We start from the raw sequence: 22,507 nt of genomic DNA on the forward strand, positions 1-22,507 counted from the left end.
ATGACTTCTGCTTTATACTATAGTTTAAGATGTGAAAGTGCTGTTATTTCTATCCCTACCTCTTTCCATTATTTTTTCTTGATAGTCTAGATTTGTTTTTCCTAATTAATTTTATTACTTTATTAAGTTCCATAAAATATCTCTGATAATTTGACTGGCATAGCATTAAAAATATAAATTAGCTTTGGTTGTATTGTCATTTTTAGTAAATTGGCATGAATATTCTAGCTGTTTAAGTTTTTTAAGGAACACTATGTAATTGAATCTGTACAAGTGTTGTGTGTGTTTTAGTGGATTGATCCTTAAATTCTTTATGCATTTTCCAGTTATTTGGAATAAGATTTTCCCTTTATATTGTTACCTCTTGAATTTTGTTATTACATTAGGAATGTAGTTGGTTTTTGAGAATTTATTTCATAAATAAATTTTGCTTAAACTTTTCATTTTCCTGGTTAGTATCTTTGCAAATTCTCTGTGTTTCCAAATATGCCATCATATTTGCAAATAGAAATAGCTTTATTCCTTTTTTTTTTAAATGACCCAGTATGCCTTTCTTTACTATTTCAAATTTGATGGAAGAACAACATCTTTGCTTTACTCTTATATTTATTGGAAAAGGTTTTAGCCTGTCCCTATTGTGTATGATGCTTGCTTTTGTTTTTATGTAGACTACTTTCTGTGAAAGCAAGGTCCTTCATGTCTATACTTTTTAGGTGTTGTCTGAATCTACTGAGGCATTCATGCAGTTTGCTATGATTTATTATGTTGATTGTTTTCCTAATGTTGAACCATTCTTGCGTTCCTGGTATATCCTACTTGGCTATGATGAATGATTTTCTGGATAAATTACTGTAACCTGTTTGACAGAATTTTGTTTAAAAATTTTCAATTGATATTAATGATATTCTATAATTCTCCTCTTTTATCCTTCCCTGGTTTAGGTGTTAGGATTATAGTCTCTACAGGATTCTTATAGGGTGTTTATTATTGCTTGGTATCTCATGGAGTCATTGATTTCTGTTGGGTCTGTTCTGTTTTCCAGGAGTCTTAAATAAAATCTGTCATTTTCTCTTTTAAGCTATTTTCCTTCCAATATTTTCCCTCAGGAGCTTTAAAACTCTTGATTAATTTCTCCTGGATATAAATGTAGTTCTTGTTGCAAATCCATTATTTTTCCTTTCAATATCTGCTTGTAGTTATTAAGGAGTTAACTTTTTTAGGGGATTTTTAGATTTTCAATAATTTTTGTTACTTGTTGCCTTGGTCTTTTTTAGTTTGTTGATTTCTCCAGTTGTTCTTGAACTCTGGGGTTTTCCTTCAGGCCAGGCTCTATATCAGAGGCACGTGCGTGCGTACGTGTGTGTGTGTGTGTGTGTGTGTGTTTGTTTTTGTGGTTATGGTGATGGTGCCATCTGCTTTCTTTGCCTCCTAGAATTAGGCCCACTAGATACCTGAAGGTCAGAACCTTGAATCTTTAGATCCCTCCTATGGCATCTTAGGACAGGGTTCTAGGAACCCCAGAGCCCTGAGGTGGTATGGCTACTCATTCATATTGGTAATAAAGGCCATTACTAGTTATTGCTGTTCTGTTGAGCTTTCATTCCCACCCCCAAACACCCCTACCTTTCCTATGAACTTATAACCAACCTGGGGCTTTTCTTCTGCTTTTTAGCATCCAAAGAGAGTTTCATGTTTTATATATTTCTTTTTCCCTTCTCTGGTCATGGTGGAAGATGAAAGTCTTGTTTGGTGGTTCCCTTTCTTATTGGCCATGGGTTATAATCTGACTTTATAGTTTTGGTATGGAAGAGGTCACCTCTGTAGCTTTTCTTTGACTTTCTTGATTGTGAATTTCTGGATTTTGCTCGAACAGGTATCAGGGAACTGGGAAATTTGCTTCTGAACCATTTGGCTATATTAATTAAATGTTCATTTGAATGCTTTTCTGAAGTTTTTTCAAACTTCATTTCTTTTTTTTTGTTTGTTTGTTTTTAATTTGATATTTTTTAACACTTTTCTTTTACAATTTTGAGTTCTAAATTCTCTCCCTCCCTCCCACTCCTTCTGTGGAGAAGGCAAAGAAATTATCAGTTATACATATGAAATCATGTAAAACACATTTTAATATTAGCCATATTTAAGAAAAATCGTGATAAAGAAAATAAGAAAATTATACTTTGTACTCAGAGTTCATCAGTTCTTTCTCTGGAGGTGGATAGCATTTTTTTTTTAATCATGGATCTTTTGGAGCTGTATTGATCAGAGTAGCCAAGTATTTCACAATTGGTTATTGTTACAACATTGCTGTTACTGCGTACAGTCTTTACTTTGTATCATTCATATATGTTTCACCATGTTTTCCTGAAATCACCCCACTAAAATCTCTTTTAGGACAGTAGTACTCTATCAAAATCATATGCCACAACTTGTTCAGCCATTCCCAACTGATAAACATCTTCTTGATTTCCAAGTTTTTGCCACCTCAAAAAGAGCTGCTCATAAATATGTTTGTACATATAGCTCCTTTTCTTTTGATCTCTTTGTGATACAGACCTAGTTGTGATATTGCTGAATTAAAGGATATGCACAGTTTTTTTGCCCTTTAGGCTATTTTGCGGAATAGTTGGACTAATTCACAATTTCATCAACAGTTGTACTACACAGTAGTGTACCTGTTCTTCCCTCATCCTCTATAGCTTTTGTCATTCTAGATAAGTGTGAGATGGTACCTCAGAGGGTTGTTTTAATTTGCATTTTCTCTATTCAATAGCGATTTAGAGCATTTTTTCATATCTCTATAGATAACCTTGATTTTTTTTTTCTTGTGAAGACTGCTTGTTCATATCATTTGATCATTTGTCAACTGGGGAATGGCTCATGTTTTTCTAAATTTGATTCAGTTTTATACTTCATGCGTATTTGAGACTTGCTCTAAAGTATTGTTTTTGCAAACAGGTTCTTTCCAATTTTTAAAAAATCTGTTTGGGATATAAACCTACTAGTGGTATTATTGGATCAAAAGGTATGTATTCTTTTATAATTCTTTGGGCATAATTCCAAATTGCCCTCCAGAACGGTTGAATCATTTCACGACTCCACCAGCAATGCATTAATGTCCCAATTTCGTCATATCCCCTCCAAGTTTCCTTTACTGTCATATTGGCCAGTCTGATAGGTGTGAGGTAGTAGTTGTTTCAATTTGCATTTCTCTAATTAAGAAGGATTTAGAACATTTTTTCATATGACTATTGATAACTTTGATTTTTTTTTTCATTTCAAAACTGCCTATTCATATCCTTTGACCATTTATTTATCAATTGGGGAATGATTTGGTTTCTTATAAGTTTGACTTAGTTCTTTATATATTTGAGAAATTTCATCTTTATCAGAGAAATTTGTTATAAAATTTTTTTCCCAATTTGTTGCTTCCTATCTAATCTTGGTTGCCCATTGGTTTTGTTTGTATAAAACCTTTTTAATTTAATATAATCAAAATTATTCATTTTATATCTTGTAATACTCTCTATCTCTTATTTGGTCATAAATTCTTCCCTTCTCCATAGGTCTGTCAGGTAAACTATTCTACATTCACCTAATTTGCTTATTTTTTATTTTTATTTATTTTATTAAAAAAATTTTTTTAAACCCTTACCTTCTGTCTTGGAACCAAGAGCAGTAAGGGCTAAGCAATCGAAGTTAAATGACTTGCTCAGGGTCACACATCTATGAAGTGTCTGAGGTCAGATTTGAACCTAGGACCTTCCCGTCTCTATGCCTGGCTCTCAATCCACTGAGCTACCCAGCTGTCCCCCTTTCTAGTGTTTTTAATAGGAATGGGTATTGTACTTTGTCAAAAAGACTTTTTCTTCATCTACCGAGATAATCATGTGATTTCTACTAGTTTGATTATTAATATGGTTAATTATGCTTATGATTTTCTTAATATTAAACCTGTCTTGTATTCCTGGTATAAACTACCTGGTCATAGTGAATAATCCTTGTGATATATTGCTGTAGCTCCTTTGCTACTATTTAAGATTTTTGCATTAATGTTTATTAAGGAAATTGGTCTGTAATTTTCTTTCTCTGTTTTTGGTCTTTTGGCTTAAGTATCAGTACCATATTTGTGTCATAAAAAGAATTTGGTAGGACTCTTCCTTTGCCTATTTTGCCAAATAGTTTGTGTAGTATTGAGATTAATTGTTCCTTAAACGTATAATAGAATTCACTTGTGAATCCATCTGGCCCTGGGAATTTTTTCTTGGGGAGTTCATTGATGGCTTGTTAAATTTCTTTTTTTTTTTTTTTTTGACATGGGATTAAGTATTCTCTTTCCTCTTTTGTTAATTTAGGCAATTCAGTCACTTCACCTAGATTATCAGATTTATTGTCATCCCATCCTCATGATCACCTTGTAAAGCAAGTAGTATTTTCCTCATACCAGATTGAGAGAGATTAAATAATTGTCAAAGTGTTGCACAGTAGTGTCAGAGGCAGGATTTGACTGGTAGAATTCTCTTGTGACTCCATCTGGCCCTGGGTATTTTTTCTTAGGGGAGGGATTATATTGTCATATAATTGGGTGAAATAGCTCCTAATAATTGCTTTAATTTCCTCATCATTAGAGGTGGTCATTTCATTCACTTCTTAATCAAATCAACCAATATTCCATTTTGTTTTTGTCATAGAACCAACCCCATAGACATTTATTAGTTCAATATTTTATTTTCAATTTTATTAATTTCTTCTTTGATCTTTAGGATTTCTAATTTAATCTTTATTTAAAAAAATTTTTTTTTAAACTCTTACCTTCCGTCTTGCAGTCAATACTGTGTATTGGCTCCAAGGCAGAAGAGTGGTAAGGGTAGGCAATGGGGGTGAAGTGACTTGCCCAGGGTCACACAGCTGGGAAGTGTCTGAGGCCAGATTTGAACCTAGGACTTCCTGTCTCTAGGCCTGACTCTCAATCCACTGAGCTACCCAGCTGCCCCCTTTGATCCTTTTTAAAAAACCAAGTGCATAGGCTTTAGGCAGACCTCCATTAGACCTCCAACCTAGTGTTACAGACTCCTTTCTTCCTACCTCTTTATTTTTTTCTGAGTTGGTAAAATATCTCACCCTGATTTTTTGTTGGCTCTGCCACTTTAAAATTTGATTTGAGACATTTTTAAGGTTATTTGGAAATGAATGTTGGGGGTTTTCAGCTGGGGTACCTCTATGGCTTCCTTGATTTTTCCCTGCTGTTTCCAGTTGCTGTTGGTACCCAGGAAGTGAGTAGACAGAGGAATCTTAAGAGGAATTTAAGGATTAAATCTGGAACTTGATGCTCTTTTGCTGAGGGTAGTACTTTCCCCCCCTCTTTTCACTTTCTAATCATCTCTTTCTGTGCAGAAATTAGAAGTTATAATATTTGGACCAGTTAATTCAAGAAGAGCTAGTGTGTGCTTCTATTGGAATTTCTTTCTTGGTGATAATAATTTGCTACTCAAAATTTTGGGTTCCAAATAAGGTGTGGCCAAGATAATTAAGATCTTAGAGATCTTCTAATTCAGTTTCCTTGTTTATCAGATGATAAATCTAAGGCATGAAAAATGATGTGACTTGCCTAGTGTCATACAGCAAGTTAGTGGTACAGCTGAGTTAGGAACCTGGGTTTCCTGACTCCCAGTTAATGCTGTCCTATTATATAGCACACATGGTTCTTAGAAGTTCTCTCTTATTTTTTAGATATGTGTAGTCCAGCGTATTGATCCAGTTTTGTTAATGAATCAGTTATTAGTGGCAAGCTATAATATACATTTGACCAGTTTCAAGTTTACTTGATTCTGTAATTCTTTTCCTTATCTTTTCTGGTAAGGCAACATGATGTATAAACAAGTTTTGCTTATTGAATATTTTTCATTTTTAGGTTTGCTGTGTATTGGTTCTAAGGCAGAAGAATTATGTTAGGTTTTTAAAGATATGATAGTTGAACCCATGGAACCTGATGAGATCAGTGAGAGATACTTAAAGGCTGAAGAAAGTGACTGAGGATAGAGTTCTGGTTATATATGATTCAGGAAAGAAAATCTGTAAGCATTTGCTAATAAGTATCTACTATGTGTCAGGCACTGTTTTTAGGTTGAGGTTATAAAGACAAAAATTAAGCAAATCTGCCCTCAGAGAATTTGTATCCCATTGGGGAAATAACATATACATATATAGTTTATAATTTTATTTCTGTAAAAAACACCTGATGAAGAGGAAACTCCCTCTGCAAATACAGATCACCATGCGTTCTGCAGTAAACAATCATATTTTTGTCCATTATTTGTACAAAATATATGCTATTTGATAATTTTTTCAGAAGAGGTACTTGTAGCTAGGGAGAGATGATCAGGAAATACTTTTTGTAGGCTGAAACATTTGTACTTAGCTTTGAAGGAAACTTAGTATTCTAAGAGGAGCAAAGGAGAAGAGTTGTCACATAAAAGCAGAACCAGGAAGTGTAAATATTAAAAATGATAGATGCTTGTATAAATATATAAATTAGTATTTTAATTAAAGCCATGCTGATAGATAAAATCATTAGACCACGCGCTTGTAAGCATTCAAAACTGCCGCCTCCATACCGTCTCCCATTTCCTGGAAGCCCTACTCGCCAAAGAGAGACCACTCCCTCCTAACCCACGAGATTTAAGCGCTCCCCTGCGTCAAGACGTCGGAAACGGAAATCAGTTGGACCATGTTGGATCACGGGAAATGTAGTTTTATACATTTCCCAAATTACTTTTTACAATTCCCCGTGAGGTCCGGCAAAAAAAAAGGTTAGTCCTTTTTTCTTCGCTGGACCTGTAAAAATAGCAACTTCTAAATTTTTCAGGAATTTTGGGGATAAAAGAAATAGATGAACAAATGGTTAAAATTAGACGCATTGGCAAAAAACCAATTTGGGGGCTGTCCCCCACTGGCATAACAGTGTACAATTAAAACAATACATACAACTCAATTTCAACTCCCCATAGTTCAATCAACTGCACCCCAAAGTTCAATTTTTGGTCTTCATGGTACAGTGAAGGCTTTTCAGACATCTTCATGGTGTCTTTACCAAAACAAGTTCGTCATCTGGATTCTGGGGAGATGGCAAGATCCTTATCCTGAAATTATTCTCAAAAGAATTTAAACTTTACAGAAGAATAGTCATGAAAATGACAACAAGATGCACTGTGTATAGAGTCCAGGGTCTGGACTCAGAAGGACCTGAGTTCAAACCTGGTCTCAGACATTTATAAACTATATGACCGTGGGCAAGTCATTTAACCTCTGTTTGCCTCAGTTTCCTCATCTATAAAAGTGGGGATAATAGCACTTGCCTTCTTGTTGTCAGGATCAAATGAGATCAATTGTAAAATACTTAGAGTGCCTGACACATATTAAGTATTATATAAATGTTGGTTATTATTAGTAATATTATGAAGATCTTGGGACAGAACCATATACAGGTGATCAGCAATGTCAAATGTTGCAGAATGCTCAAGGAGAAAGAGGCTGAGAGTTTGTATTGATGAATTAGATGGTGACCTTGGAGAGCAATTTCATTTGAGTTGTGGGTTTCAAAGCCATATTGTAAAGTGGTTGAGAAGTGGGTTAGAGGGAGTAGAGTAGAGATCATGAATATAGATTTTTTTTCTTTTTTTTCCTCCCTTCTTTACTTACTCCTTTCTTCCCACCTTACCTTACCTTACCTTACCTTACCTTACCTTACCTTACCTTACCTTACCTTACCTTACATCACATCTTAGACTCACTTCTAAGTATTGTTTCTAAGGCAAAAGAGTGGTAAGGGTGAGTCAAATGGAGCTAAATGATTTGCCCAGGGTCACACAGCAAACCCAAGACTTCTTGTCTTCAGGCCTAGCTCTCAAACCACCGAGCCATCTACCTACTTCTGTAAATTTTTATTTCCCAGAAGAATCTGACTGTGAAAGGGAAGAAGAGATGTGGGATGATAGCTTGTGGGGCAAGGTAATAGAGTTAAGTGAGTCTTTTTCAGAATGAGAAAAATCTGAGCATGTTTCGACAGCAGGAAAGGAGCATTGAATAAAGATAGATTAAGAATTTGAAAGAGAGCTGGAAAATGAGAGAATGAGAAATATTCAGAGAGCAAGTTGCTGGACTGGAAAAGAACTGATGGCCAAATGGTGAGAGAATAAGGGAGAGAGACTAGTTGGCAAAAAACTTGCTTGTCTGGATTTTGGTCTGGAAACAGGCCTAGAGGTTAGGAACTGGATGTCAAAAGGTTAATGTTCTATGTTGGATTCCTTCTGGAATACATTCTTTTAAAACTACCTCATCTTTAGGCTTTGGTTATCTATTAGCTGTTAATATCTGATTGGGGCTCCTAATGCCATCCCACTCACCATTTCCCCCATATTAAGTAATAACCCTTTTACCTTTATTTGATTCGCATGAACTCTGGGACTCTCTCTTGTCCATTCCTAGTGTCTCTTATCTGAAGGTTACTTAGTCTAGACTCCAAATGCAATTTAAACTGGTTTAGAAAAGTCTAGTCTCTCATCATCCTTCTGTCCCTTCCCTACCCCCAATAAATTTAAAAGGCAAAATTCTTAGTTTGACAGAATTCAAATCTTTTGTTGTATGATTAATATGTTACAGAACAAAGGGCAGCTGGGTGGCTCAGTGGATTGAAAGCTGGGCCTAGAGATGGGAGGTCCTGGGTTCAAATATGGCCCCAGATACTTCCTAGCTATGTAACCCTGGGCAAGTCACTTAACCCTCATTGCCTAGTGGTTACCACTTGTCTGCCTTGGAGCCATTGTAAGATGGAAGGTAAGAAATTAAAAAATAAAACTTTAACAGAGCAATACTGGTTAATAGTAAATCTTACACCTTCTGAAGTAATTAAGCAATGGAACAATTATTTATAATAATGGGGTGTCTGATAAGGAGTAGCCTTCATTCCAGTGCTTATATTTAGCTTTGAATCTTTGACCAAGTGCTTTGTCCCTTGAAGGGTTGTTAATACTTTATATTCTATTTTATAGGTAGAGAAGTTGAGACCCAGTGCATGCTGACTCTGGGTTTTGTTCCACAGTTCTAGGTTTAGTTTATTTTTGTACTTATCTTTCTCTTTCTGTATGTTATAGTATGACTGATAGAAAAGATAGTCAAAAGCTGTTAAAAGGGCATTTTCTCTGTTTTTGTGTTTAGTTTCTCATTGAAATTCAGTGAATTTAAGGGAGCTATTGTGAGAAGTACATTTCTGAACCTCCTGCTTGTAAATAATGTGCAAGAAAAATCTCTGTGTGTGTGTGTGTGTGTGTGCGTGTGCGTGCTGCAGTATATCTCAGACTGCATTGCAACCAAACCAGCTAATGCATCACTGTCTTTGGAATAAACTGCTACGTCATTCTTGGTGCTTGGCATGTTACAATGCTGGGATCAGTGTGGGCTCCTAGCTGGAATTTGTGTCAGGTATGTGTTTGCCTTGGATGCCCCATATGTTCATCGCAGAAAATGGGGTATCTGTGAACTTGGAGACTGTGGGGCTGTCTTTCCTGTATCTTCTTAACACAGATAAGATTCTAGGAAGCATTTGCAAATGAGGAGAGACCTCAGCTTTGTTTTTGGGTGTCTGGTGGACTGGGCTGTTCATTTGCCTTAGAATGAGCATGTTTTTGAAAGGAAGGGAGGCAGCCCCCATACTGGGTGGGAGGATAGTGGATGGTTCATGAGTAGATTTTCTAATGTGCAAAAAGACCTGCTTTTATTCTTCAATCAGTCCTTCATTGGCTTCTAGGTTGTTGAAGTCACTATAACATAACAAAGGCAGAAATTTTTTTTCCAGTAGAGACTGTTTACATTGGGGAAACACAGGGTGTGTGTGTGTGTGTGTGTGTGTGTGTGTGTGTGTGTGTGTGTGTGTCTGTCTGTCTGTCTCTCTGTCTGTCTCTCTGTGTGTCTTTGTGCTGTTGCTGGGTCTGTGATCACAAACTGTCCTAAACAATTGCCCTGGCAGAATTCTTGGCAGCTTGAATATGGTAGAGACATGAAGTTGGGAGGGAGGACTGGTTGGGTTGGAGGTAGGCTTTTCTTGCTTGCCAAACTGGTTCTCAGAAATATATGTAAGGAGGAAGGAAATTTGACTAATAGACCATACTTATCAGCCAATAAGACATGCTGCCTTTTTAATCTTCCTCAGTGTTCAAGCACAATGCTTTGTATATAATACATGCTTAATAAATTTGTTGAATGAATGTTGTAAAGTGATTGTTGCAGATAATATGACAAACCAAAGACCTCCTTTTTTTTTTTTTTTTTTTTTTTTTTTTAAACCCTTAACTTCTGTGTATTGGCTCCTAGGTGGAAGAGTGGTTAGGGTGGGCAATGAGGGTCAAGTGACTTGCCCAGGGTCACAAAGCTGGAAAGTGTCTGAGGCCGGATTTAAACCTAGGACCTCCTGTCTCTAGGCCTGACTCTCAATCCACTGAGCTACCCAGCTGCCCCAACCTCCCTTCTTTGATTGTGACTGATGATCAAGATTAGGCTTTTTTTTTTTTTTTTTAAACACCTAAGGACTTTAAAATGATAGGATTTATTCCTGGTCACATTTGTTCCTCATATCTGTGACAATCCTATCATATCATAGTGTATTAGTTTCTGATCAGCAAGAAACTGTATTTTTCAAGTGTTCTAGATAGGTGGTTTTTCTGAGTAGCTAGATGGTATTAGGGCAAGGGACAGAAAGGCAAAGTTGCATCTGATGAATTGGCTAGTGACAGTTACTAGCAAATAAATTAGTGGCATGGCTATGGGTGGGTTGGTGGTTGGCCAGAACCTTTGGGCCCTTTGTGTTTCTTTTTCCAACACAAGGTGGCCTCTCTGAAATTTCTGTGACATTTGACAGATAAATTATTTCTTTTTAGAATAAGGTTTCTTCCTTTCCCACTTACTATGGATTTTTGCTATGAACTTTTGCTTTGCCTCCTGAAAAGAACCTGTCAGAGCTTTATGCAGACCTCTTCCATCTAAATATCCATGTGCCTATTCCAGCTACATTTCCAGACAAGATTCCTCTTCCCTCTTTGGGTCTATTCCTCTGAAATATGCCCCAAGGGTTTCTTTTCCTCATCTGGATTGCTCCCATAGCACCATCTATCGTAGCAACTTCACATCTCATTTTAATTAGCTCCAGTTGTGCCTTGGCCCACAGGGTCTTAGCTTATGACTGTGGTTGTTTAAAAAATTCTCTTGGCGGTATTTATCCCTCCATATCAGTATGGAATCTTCACTAGTTTAGCAGTTTTTGGTCTTGTTTGAAATTATATAGCCTTTAAATGGGTAGTTGTTATCTCTGACCTACTGTTTTTGTTGTCCATGGACTTTGAGATTCCTTTTCTTCCTTTAGTATTACCTGCTCAGTGAGTGCTGGCCTTTCCATGGGTTTCTGGATGCTCTTATTTTCTCTGACTAGTTCTTGCCCTTTTAAACTTTGCCTTCCTTGTTTCTCTTCCTGGATTTACGCCTGTCATGTGCTCCTGGCAGCCAGGGGAGTCTGTGGAGGTTTGCTCTGGTGGCTATTAGGAGAGAGTGACCGCTGCTGAGATATGTCTGTTGCAGCAAGAACAGAGCTGTCAGCCCTTCTTTCTAGTTACATAATCTTTTATATTTTCTTTCCTCCCCTATCAGCCCCTTTGGGAAATCGATTCATTCTTGTGTAAGTCAAATATTTTGGGGGTATTGGGCTAAGGGGAAAGAGGTGGGGAAATGCCAGAACAAGAGACTAAGCCACAAAAGCTGTTGTTTGAAGCAGTCTACAGGTATTGTTGCTTCAGTTTGGCCAGCAGAGAACCAGGAGGTAGGCAGGGCATGCATGATCTCTGTCCTGCTGGGTTTTAAGCAGCTATAACAGGAGGGAGGAGGAGCTGCAGCTTGTGTTTACAAGGCAGGAATCTGAAGAAAAACTGCTAGTCCTTTGCTAGACTGATATGGAAGATTCTGCAGAGGAAAATAAAGAAATGAGATATCACATGCTCCAAAGGTAAGATCTCAGTCGCTGTGTGTGTGTGTGTGTGTGTGTGTGTGTGTGTGTGTGTGTGTGGTGAATGGTATGTTAAAAAAACAATCAAGCAGGGGTTTGGGGGCTAATAATGACTGATCCTTGAACTGAGGATAGGTTTAATTAGTTCTTGAACCCAGTGACTTAACCAAGAGCATGAATCTTACTTAAGTGAAAATGAAGCCTAAAGATAGACAAATGTCCAAAAATTCTGCTCTTGACTATCTAGAAAAACTAGTTTTCTTTAGAATATCTATGGATTTGAGAGAAGGACCTATTATCGTATTTAGCATTGTGGCAGTTATAGAAAGTAAACCATGGTTTCCAGAGCTGGCTTTGTGGCATAAAGTTGTACTTGGTGGGTTTGGTTGATTTTTTTTTTTTTTTGCAAGACAGAAGTCTTCTTTTGAATGTATCTGGTAGACAGTCCTTATATAAGGAAAGGATACTAGGGGCTTACAATTGTAAATGGGTTGTTGTACTTTTGTGGTATAGCTTTGTGTAGTTGCTTCAACCTTCTGAAATGTACCTATAGCCCTGGAGAGATGACTATGACAGATGGTAGTGAGACATATGATGGAGTTATCTGTGTCTAAATTCCTCTGCATTAGAGATTTCTTTATTCGTGCTATTGGAACTCAGGCTGCTGTCAATTAGTTGAATCCCATGCAGATTCTTCCCTACAGAAGGACCTAGAATTTGACATAGTCCAGTTGATCACTAACATTCTCAAATTTTGTACTCTTTGCCAATAAATATGGGTCATTGCCCCCACTTCTAAAACTTACTTTCAGACTACCTCCCTTCTCTTCTTTTTTTAAAAAAACCCTCACTTTCTGTCTTAGTAACAATTGTAAGATAGAACGACCAGGGCTAGGCAAGTTAGGTAGGGTCACATTGCTAGGAAGTATCTGAGACCAGATTTGAACCCAGGACCTCCCAATTCCAGACCTCTCTAGGCACCTAGCTGCTCCATTCTCATTCTTCTGAGAGGCTATGTGGTATAGTGGAAAGACTTCATATTGGGAGAGACCTACCTGGCTTTGAATCCTGCCTCTTGACTTTTATTAGTCATTAAGGCTCAAAATAGTATTATTATTATTATTATTACTGTTTTATGGTTGTGAGGAAGTAAGTCACTTATCCTTCTTATGCTTCAGTATACTTATCTATAAAATGATGATAATCTTGTCTTTTCATACCTTTCTCAGAGTTGTCAGCTTCAAATGAGATCATGTGTGTAAAGCCATAAAGTGCCATGTAAATGTTAAATACTGTTTTTACTGCAAGACCTTGTGTTATATTGAATAGAGAGGGAGATAAGACCAGAAAGACAAATTGGGATTAGATTGTGGATGCTCATGTTTGTGAACATTTATGAAGTCCATGCTATATATAGGCACTGTGCTGTGTGTCAGGGATAAAAGTAAAGGCCTTCATGGAGCAACATGCAAACCACTATGCACAAACAAGCTGTGTTCAGGATAAATGAAGATAACTAAGAAGAAAAGCACTAGCATTAAGTAGGGTTATATGTCAATAACTCATATACAAAGTATTCTTGTAGAAATTGGAGTTTTGACCTGCATTTGAAGAAAGCCAGGAAGTCAGGAAGTAGAAATTGTTTGCAAGGTGTCTTTCCCATTAGACTATGAACTTCCTGAGAATGAGCTTTCTTTTACTTTTCTTTGTATCTCCAGTGTTTAGCATTGTGCCTTGCACATAATAGGTGGTTAATAAATGCTTATTAATTGACTGGCAGAATTCCAGGTATGGGAACAGGCAGTAAAAATGTCCAGGGTAGAAAGAGATGGAGTGTCAGAGAGGAGGACCATGGCTCTGGTTTATAGAGGATGTCAGAGTGAGTAAGGTAGAAAACGACTAATGGAAAAGGGGTCAGGGATAGGTTATGAAGGGCTTCTAATGCCAAATAGGGTTTGATATCTGATCTTAAAAGGTGATAGTGATAAAAATCCAGTAGAGTTTATTGAATGGTGGGGGTCAGGTGGGAAGCAATCAAGTTCAGACTTACATCTTAAAGATTACTTTGACAACTTAGTGGAGGATGAACTGGGGTAAGGGTCTTGAATATAATATTGAGAAATAATGAGAAATTCTGAAGGTTTTTGAGCATGGGAGTGACATAAATAGAACTAAAGCTTAGGAACTAGAAACACTGTAAGGGACAATTTTAGAGATGACCAGTTAGGCTCTTCCAGTAGTCTAGGCATGAATAAGAGCTTGACTTGGTTTGGTCTCAGTTGACATAGAAAAAGGGATGGATTAAAGAAGCATTGTGAAGAGGGCAGCTATCTCAGTGGTTTGAGAGCCAGACCTAGAGACTGAAGTTCCTGGTTTCAAATCTGGCCTTAGATACTTCCTAGTTGTGTGACCCTGGGCAAGTCACTTAAGCCTTGGAACCAATACACAATGTTGATTCTAAGATGGAAGATAAAGATTTAAAAAAATTAAAAGTTTTGTGGAAGTAGAATTAACAATATTTTGTTACTGGTTTCTGGAATGGAGGATACATCTCTCCCTTCCTCCTTTCTAACTCTATCCTTCTTTGCCTCCTTCCCTCCTACCTTCCTTTTTTTTTTTTTTAAACCCTTACCTTCCATCTTGGAGTCAATCTCCAAGGCAGAAGAGTGGTAAGGGTAGGCAATGGGGGTCAAGTGACTTGCACAGGGTCACACAGCTAGGAAAATGTCTGAGGCCAGATTTGAACCTAGGACTTCCTGTCTTTAGGCCGGGCTCTCAATCCACTGAGCTACCCAGCTGCCCCCTCTTCCTTCTTTTTTTATCTTCTCTCCCTTCATTCTTTCCTCTCTTCCTCTTCTCCCTTTGTTTCTCTATCCCTCCATCTCTTCTTTGTTATGTCCCTGGTGAATTTTTCTAGTGCTTTGGATATCCAAAGCCCCATCTGAGAAAATGGTGGCATGGCTGTGGCTATTCTCTAAAATAACTATTATGTGTGTCTTAAGATATAATTGTATATGTATGTGTGTCTTTTGCACAACAGTCCTACTTATACCAAGAAAATTAAAAACAAACAAACAAAAAAAACTCCAGTGATGAGGAGTATAGTACTGCTGTTTCTGTTACCACTGGGAAAGTGCAAGGTGTCCATTAGACCACTAGGCAAATACTTTTTTTTTTTTTTTTTTTTTAAAACCCTTACCTTCTGTCTTGGAATCAATAATGTCTGTTGGTTCCAAGGTAGAAGAGTGGTAAGGGCTAGGCAATGAGAGTTAAGTGACCTACCCAGGGTCATACAGCTATAGAAAGTGTCTGAGACCAAGACCTCCTGTCTCTGGGCCACCCACCTGCCCCCATATACCCATTGACTCTTAAGAATAGCTATATAATTTCAGAAGATTTAGGACAGAAAGGAACTTTCTTTGGTTCAACCCCCAAAATGAAACAGTGGCTCATGAAGGTTAAGTGTTATTCTCAATTTTATGTGTGTGTGTGTGTATATATATTTTTATATATACACACACATGTGGCATGTACACATGTACACATGCATGGAGTAACAGGGCTGGGATTTTAATGTAGATCTTCTAATTAAAAATCCAGAGTTCTTGCCTTTCTTTTTCCTTAGAAATATTATTAGGTTTTTATTAAAAATGTGAAACTACTTTTAAATGTTGTAATGCTTTTGTTTTGTGGTTTTTGTTTCCTTATGGATAAAACCGCTTTGTATTTTGTATTTGCCCTTTTTGCTCTGCCTCGGAAAACTGAAATTCTTCTGGTTATGTTCTGTAGAGGAAGAGAACACTGAATGTTCGGTAGAGGAGAAAACCTGGATTTGAATTCCACCTCAGATGCTTATTAGCTATATGACCTAACTTCTTTGTACCTCAGTTTCCTGACCTCTAGAAAATAAGAATAAAAATACTTATCATATCTTCCAAATAGTGTTGTGAGAATAAGATAAAACTATATAAAGTTTTATATCAATTCTAGCTCTTAATTATCTAATATTATTTAATTATTGATACCCGTTCCACCAGAGCCTTAAAAAGTGTTGCGAAAGTAATTTTGGAGTTTATGTGAATTGTAGAAAAATACCCTGTAAAGGTGTAAAGAACTTGTTTGTTCTTGCTGACTGCAGGAATCTGGTGCTTATTTATTTTTTATAAGGAGAGTGGATTTCGAGTTGTTTGAAAAGCTTTCGGGAAGAACAGGGTATGTCTTATTTTGAATAGTTGCTCTTGATGGCATTTACATTGCAGGTGGTATTTTCTGAGTCTTTCTTTGTGCAGAGGGAAGGATTGCCCTTGGAAGCTGTTGTTCTGCTTTGATGTCCTTGTGATGATGCTGTTTCTTTCACTGTCTAAAAGAGAGCTCGTAATTCAGCAGGCTGTTTGTTAGCTGGATAGACACCCAGTGAGTGTCTTAGCATTTCAACTATTTTATTATTTCCTGGAATCTAAAGCTGACTGAAACCTTAGGAATCACTTAATTCAACCCTTCATTTTACACATATGGAGGCTATAGCCTGGACTAGTGAAGTCTCCTAGGCAGGAAATGGAGCAGAGCAGGGTGGCATTTTCTCATGAAAAGCTCTGACCAGCAGTTGTATATATGTATGTATGTGTTGTGGCCTCTGCAAAAGCATATGTAGACTTACAGTTGAGGACGATTTCAAGTCCTCTGATTCTACTACTTATTTCATACGTGAGGAAAATGAGGCTGGGGCCAAATATTTTATTTTAGATCACACAAGTTTTAGACATGATAGTGTGTGGTATATTAAACCAATTCCTCAAATGAATAGAAATCCACAACCTCTCATAATTTATCAGTTTATCTGATGCCCCATAGAAACTTCTCTCTATAAGCATTTACTCACCTCTCTCTCAGGATCACATTCTTTAATCCAGTAGACTTGAGTGTTAACTAGACCTGTTACTAGATTCAAACAATACAAAGTTTTGTATTATGTCTTGTCTTTTGTATGTCTTGTATTTTGATGTCAGTTTCTTCATTAGCTGTAGTGCCACAGTTCAATTATGGATCCTTGTGTTTCTGAAAAGGCCAAGGTATGATGGAAGTAGGAGTGTGATTTGTGTTGGTTTATGTTTGGAAGGTCAGTCTTACAGACCTCAAATGCCATGATTCATGAAGTGTGCATTCAGAAATATTTCCTTATGAGTCAGTGCCAGAGGGTTGGAGCAAGCATTGAATAATACAGCTGAAGGAATGATTACCTGTTTCCATACCCATGGACTTTGGTTTTTTAGTATCTGGCTCATGTGAGCCCCTCCCGCCCCTTAATTCCATATATTTCTGGGATGCCATGTTCTAGTTGGGATCTGTTATGATTAAAAATGATGAGGGCCGAGATTAGAAGGGAGAATAGTATTTTAATAAAAGCCATGCTGATAGAGATAAATTGACCACGCTCCTGTAAGAAACCTATTCCAACATCACCTCAGCCATTTTACCTTCCTCTCTTCACGCGCTCAGGTAGCTAAAGAGGAAGTTCCAAGTCACTTCCCTCTATTTTAAAACAGTCCATCACCTTGAATACGTCATCCAAAACAGGAAACCCATTGGGGATCACAGGAAATGTACTTCCAAGTATCCCAAGTGATTTTTAAGTAACACAGATCAAAGAGTAAACAATATATATAGCTTCTTGCTCATTCTGTAAACTAGCACTAGCCCATAGACCAAGGCTTAAAAGAAATGAGGCCAAAAAAAAGCCAAATCAAGTTGTGTGAAAAAAGCTTTTTTCCCTTTAGAGTAGAAATCATGCATCCCTAGTGCAGCCTTTGAGTATAGAAAGATCGCTCAATTTGGATATCAAATATTGGAGTCAGGAGACATGGGTTTTATTGTTTTTAAAAATGAGGTAGGCAGATATTAAAAGGGAGAATAGTATTTTAATAAAAGCCATGCTGATAGAGATAAATTGACCACACGCCTGTAAGAAACCTATTCCAACATCGCCTCAGCCATTTTACCTTCTGGTTTGCCAAACTGTTGTTATTAAAAATGAGGAGGGCCAAGATTAAAAAGGAGAATAGTATTTTAATAAAAGCCATGCTGATAGAGATAAAAATCATTACAACCACACGCCTGTAGGTATTCAAACTCCTGCCTCAGCCATTTTACCTTTTCTATCTTCGCGCGCTCAGGTAGCTAAAGAGGAAGTTCAAAGTCATTTCTCCCTATTTAAAGCCATCCCTCACCTTGAATACGTAATCCAAAACAGGAAACCTGTTGGGGATCACAGGAAATGTAGTTCCAAGTATCCCAAGTGATTTTAAATAACACAGTTTTGAATCCTGATTCTGCCACTTATTAAATGTATGTCGCTTTGAACAAATCACTTCCTTTCTGGGCTTCATTTTTCATCTTTATAAAATAGGGTTGTTAATTATACTCCCTACCAAATGGGGTTGTTATGGTGAATAGATGAGTTAATTCGTTGTACTAGATTCTTTTTTTAAATTAAGATATTTTATCTTTACCAAATTTCCATGTAAGTTTTCTGAAGTTATATGTTCCAAATTGTTTCCCTCCCCTGGAGCTGGCAAGCAATTTGATCTGGGTTATCATTGATGGGCATCTGCTTTGTTTCTAGTTCTTTGCTACTTCCTAAAGGTCTGCTATAAATATTGCATATAGAGCTTTTTTTTTTTTTTTTTTTTTTTTGTCATTGACCTCCTTGGAGCATAGGCCTAGCAATCACTGAAAATTTGTGTAAAGGAAAGTGATAGAAGATGAAAAGGAGGGATTAAAAGAGAGAGCTGGAGAGAGAAAGCTAGAATTCAAAAGAGAGAAAAGGGGAGATAACAGGAGATAGATAACTGGCAGAGACAGAGGAGAAGTAGAGGAAGATGAGAAGAGAAAATGAAAAACATAGGTGCTTCCTGGAAGATCCCTCTCAAGATGATCTCTGGACTCTGAAAGTCTGCTTTGTTTCATAAATAACTCTACAGTATTTCATGCTGATCGATCACTACCTGAAGTTTTTTATATTTTCTGACCCCAATCTGTCTAGCTTTTGTAGATGCTCATTCACTTGTGTGCCTACAAAGCTTTTTGTGAATAGCAAGGTGTTGTATAAATATAAGCTGTTGATTGCTGTTGGAGAGTCATGATGATATAAGATAAAGAGAATTTGGATTGGAAGTCAGGAAATCCAGGCTCTAATCTGGCTCTGCTGTTCTGCCTGGAGTTTCATTTCTTTATTTACAAAATGAAAGTGGGAATGGGAAAAGTTTAGGTAGAGGGCAAGACTTAAAAATCTTAATCTGTAGATTGGAGCTAGTTGGTGAGAGGGTTTTGTAGTTGGCAGCATGTATTGAGCTGTCACAGAATTCATAGCATTCCTGTGCAGGTTTTCAGGCTTAGTGGATGGACCAGATACTGATCCCAGGCCAGTAATAGTTTTTTGTTGTTATCTTCCTATGGTGAATGTTGATACTTGGAATTCATAGGACTTTATGCATATTAAGAAGTTGGTAGGAGGAACTTGTTGGGACAGTGGCTTCCTTGATAGGAGGAACAGTTTTTCCTTAGTGTCATCTAGAAAATAATCTAAATGACTGAACAGGATCAATGCAGACCCTGAGAGAGGAAAGTAGAGAACATTCATTCTACTTATAGTGTGTACATATTTGATGTGGAGAGATATTGTAGTATAATGGAAAGACAGATATTTGATCAGAGTCAAAGAACTGGGTTCTGTTTTAGGCCTCCCATAAAGTAGCTCTGATTTTGGTCAAATCTTTTCCCTCCCTGGGGCTCATTTTTCTTCTTTATAAAATGAAAAATTTGGAAGATATGTTCTCCAAGATCTGTTCCAGATTTAATATTCTATGATCTCAATGTTTCTGGTACACTAGGCATTGCCTTATAAAATAACCATTTTATGCTTACTTTTGAAAGTATATGTATTATGTACATTCAAGGAAAGGGCTTATATTCCAGAAGGGATATGATGTTACAAATTTGAAAGTAAAACCAGGAGCAAGAAACAATCTTATTGAAGCACTGGCAACAACAACAAAAAAAAACTACCCAGGTCCTTTTGGGTATTTTGAAGTATTCTTTTGGTTTTGGAAGGAATTTGGCATTGAAGTTGGTAATAGATCAAAAGGCTGCTTTTGATTTCAAGTTTATTTCATAAAGAACTGCACATGATTTTTTCAGAATCTTAGATTGGAAGGGACCTTAGAAGCCATCTAATTTAACCCATACTTAAATAAGAATCTCTTCTAAAATGTAACCAATAAATGATCGTTTGCTTGAAAATGTCCAGTGAGGGGGGGAAAGCCTACTATTCTCTCAGTCCATACTTCATTTTGGGACATCTGTAATTTTTTTTTTTCTGTCAAGATGTATATATTTTCTTCCCCCTTCAAAAACAAAAAACTAGGAACCTGGCCCCTGTTTCTAGTGTTGTTTTTTTTTAACCCTTACTTTCCATCTTTGAATTTGTTTCCCTGCAGTTTAGCTCATTGGTTTTGGCTTTCTTTGGGAATCAAGACAAGCCATTTTCTTCTTCTATATTACAGCCCTTCATCTACTTAAAGAGAGCTATCATGCCCCCTTCTTAAGTCTTTTCTCTGGGCTAAACATCTTCCCTCATCTTCAACAAGTACATGTATGGCATGAATCTGAGGTACATGATTCTTTTTGCCTTCCTTTGGATATCAGTAGATCATCTAAGCTGTTTGAAAGAATGCCACCCTTGAAAGCTTATGGGAGTTCTCCCTCTTCCCTCTCTTAGAGCCTCATTGCACCACTTTTCTGCCCTTAAAATGATTTTGATTACCCCTCTCCCATCTAGCAATTCCACAAGCATCTGTATACATTTTGTACATACTTATGCACACATTTTACTCTTACCCCCCCCCCCCCCCCCACACACACACACACTTGGACTCTCATACCCATAGCTCACCTTTGATACCTTCTGTACAGGTTTCCTTGAACTTCTTATCTCTCACATCCAGACTTAATGTTTATCCCCAAATCTTATCATGTCCCTTTCTCCTTCAAAAACAAAAAATCTAGGAATTGGCCCTTGCTCCATTTTTTTCCCAACCCTTACGCTTTCCATCTTATAATCAATAATGTTATATTGGTTCCAAGACAGAATAATGATAAGTGCTAGGCAATGGGGGTTAAGTGACTTGCTCAGAGTCACATAGCTAGGAAGTGTCTGAGGCCAGATTTGAACCCAAGACCTTCTGTCTCTGGGCCTGGCTCTGAATCCACTGAGCCCCCTAACTGTCCCCTGTTCCTAAGACTTTCAACCTGCAAGTTCAGTGTCTGCACTATTACAAAGAAGTAGTTGTGGTGTGGTAGGAAAAACACCAGACATGGCTGTTTGGAGACCTTGGTTCTTACTTGGTACAATTCACTTAATTTCTCTGGGTTTAATTGTTCTTTTCTCTAAAATGAGAGTTGGACTAGATGATTCCTAACATCTTTTTTTACTTCTAAACTTTAACCGATTATATTTTTTTACTACCCTTCCATTTAATTCCTGCCCACAGATTTGCCCATTTTCTTACATTAATAGTGCTTTTTTACATAACCACTATGTTATCCTGACTTTCCCAGACTCATGGGATCCTATGTTGAAAAATAGTGCCTTATGATTTTAAGAGAAAATATTCTTTTTTCTAAATAGTGTTAATATGACCTGTGAATTTGCAATATCTCTGAAGAGGAAAGATCCTGTAGTGAAGAGCAAATCTACCGGGGAGATAGTCTTGGTGATAAAATCCTTTCTATAGATTGTTATGATTTCTTTCCCTTTATAGGTCCAGCATGTCTGGCTTACATCTGGTGAAGCAAGGCCGAGACCGGAAGAAGATAGACTCCCAGAGAGATTTCACTGTTGCTTCTCCAGCAGAGTTTGTTACTCGTTTTGGGGGAAATAAAGTGATTGAGAAGGTAAGATGTAAAGTTCATGTGAATATTATCGACTTTATCTTTTTTACCCCTAAGTGCATGAGATTTAGGGGTCCTGTTGTCCACGCCTGGTAAATTCTGGAAATGCTTAAAATGTCAGAATTTTCTGAGCTGTTACACGACTGTCTCTTTCTATAGAATTTATGCCTCTTTAGCTTAGTTTCCTGTTTGATAAGGACTCCATTTTTAGAAGTGAATATCTGCCTTTAAATACTTTGCTTAAGTTGAATAAAAAATGAAAAGTGAGTACTTGATTTCTTTTGGAAAGAGTTTGTGGTTTCATAGGTGTGAACATGGTCAAGGCTCTTGAAGGGCTTTTGTGTTCCATGGGTACTCCCCATTGCTGCATAGTTTGGTTTTAGAGCTAAGTGTTCCATATTCTCTCTCTTGAAAAAAAAATTGGTGAATGCAGCATGAGTAGAAAGCACAAATTGTTTGAGGCTACTGTGATTTATAAGCTTCTTCCAGATAACTGGGAAGTTTTACAAGTATAATGCATAC

General features: G+C 37.2%; 1 protein-coding gene across 2 annotated transcripts in view; it reads left to right on the top strand.

The window, feature by feature from the left end:
* Positions 1-22,507, top strand: part of ACACA (acetyl-CoA carboxylase alpha) — a 246,389-nt gene that overhangs the window by 17,286 nt on the left and 206,596 nt on the right. Inside the window, exons 1-2 of one of the 2 annotated variants that reach the window (XM_044673680.1) lie at positions 11,988-12,040; positions 21,856-21,988. In XM_044673680.1, coding sequence (XP_044529615.1) covers positions 11,988-12,040; positions 21,856-21,988 — 186 coding nt within the window. Of the gene's footprint in view, positions 1-11,987; positions 12,041-21,855; positions 21,989-22,507 lie in introns of those variants that run through there. The other variant, XM_044673681.1, reaches the window with a different exon arrangement.

This window comes from Gracilinanus agilis, chromosome 4 (assembly GCF_016433145.1).
Source record: "Gracilinanus agilis isolate LMUSP501 chromosome 4, AgileGrace, whole genome shotgun sequence".
NCBI classification, from domain to species: Eukaryota; Metazoa; Chordata; class Mammalia; order Didelphimorphia; family Didelphidae; genus Gracilinanus; species Gracilinanus agilis.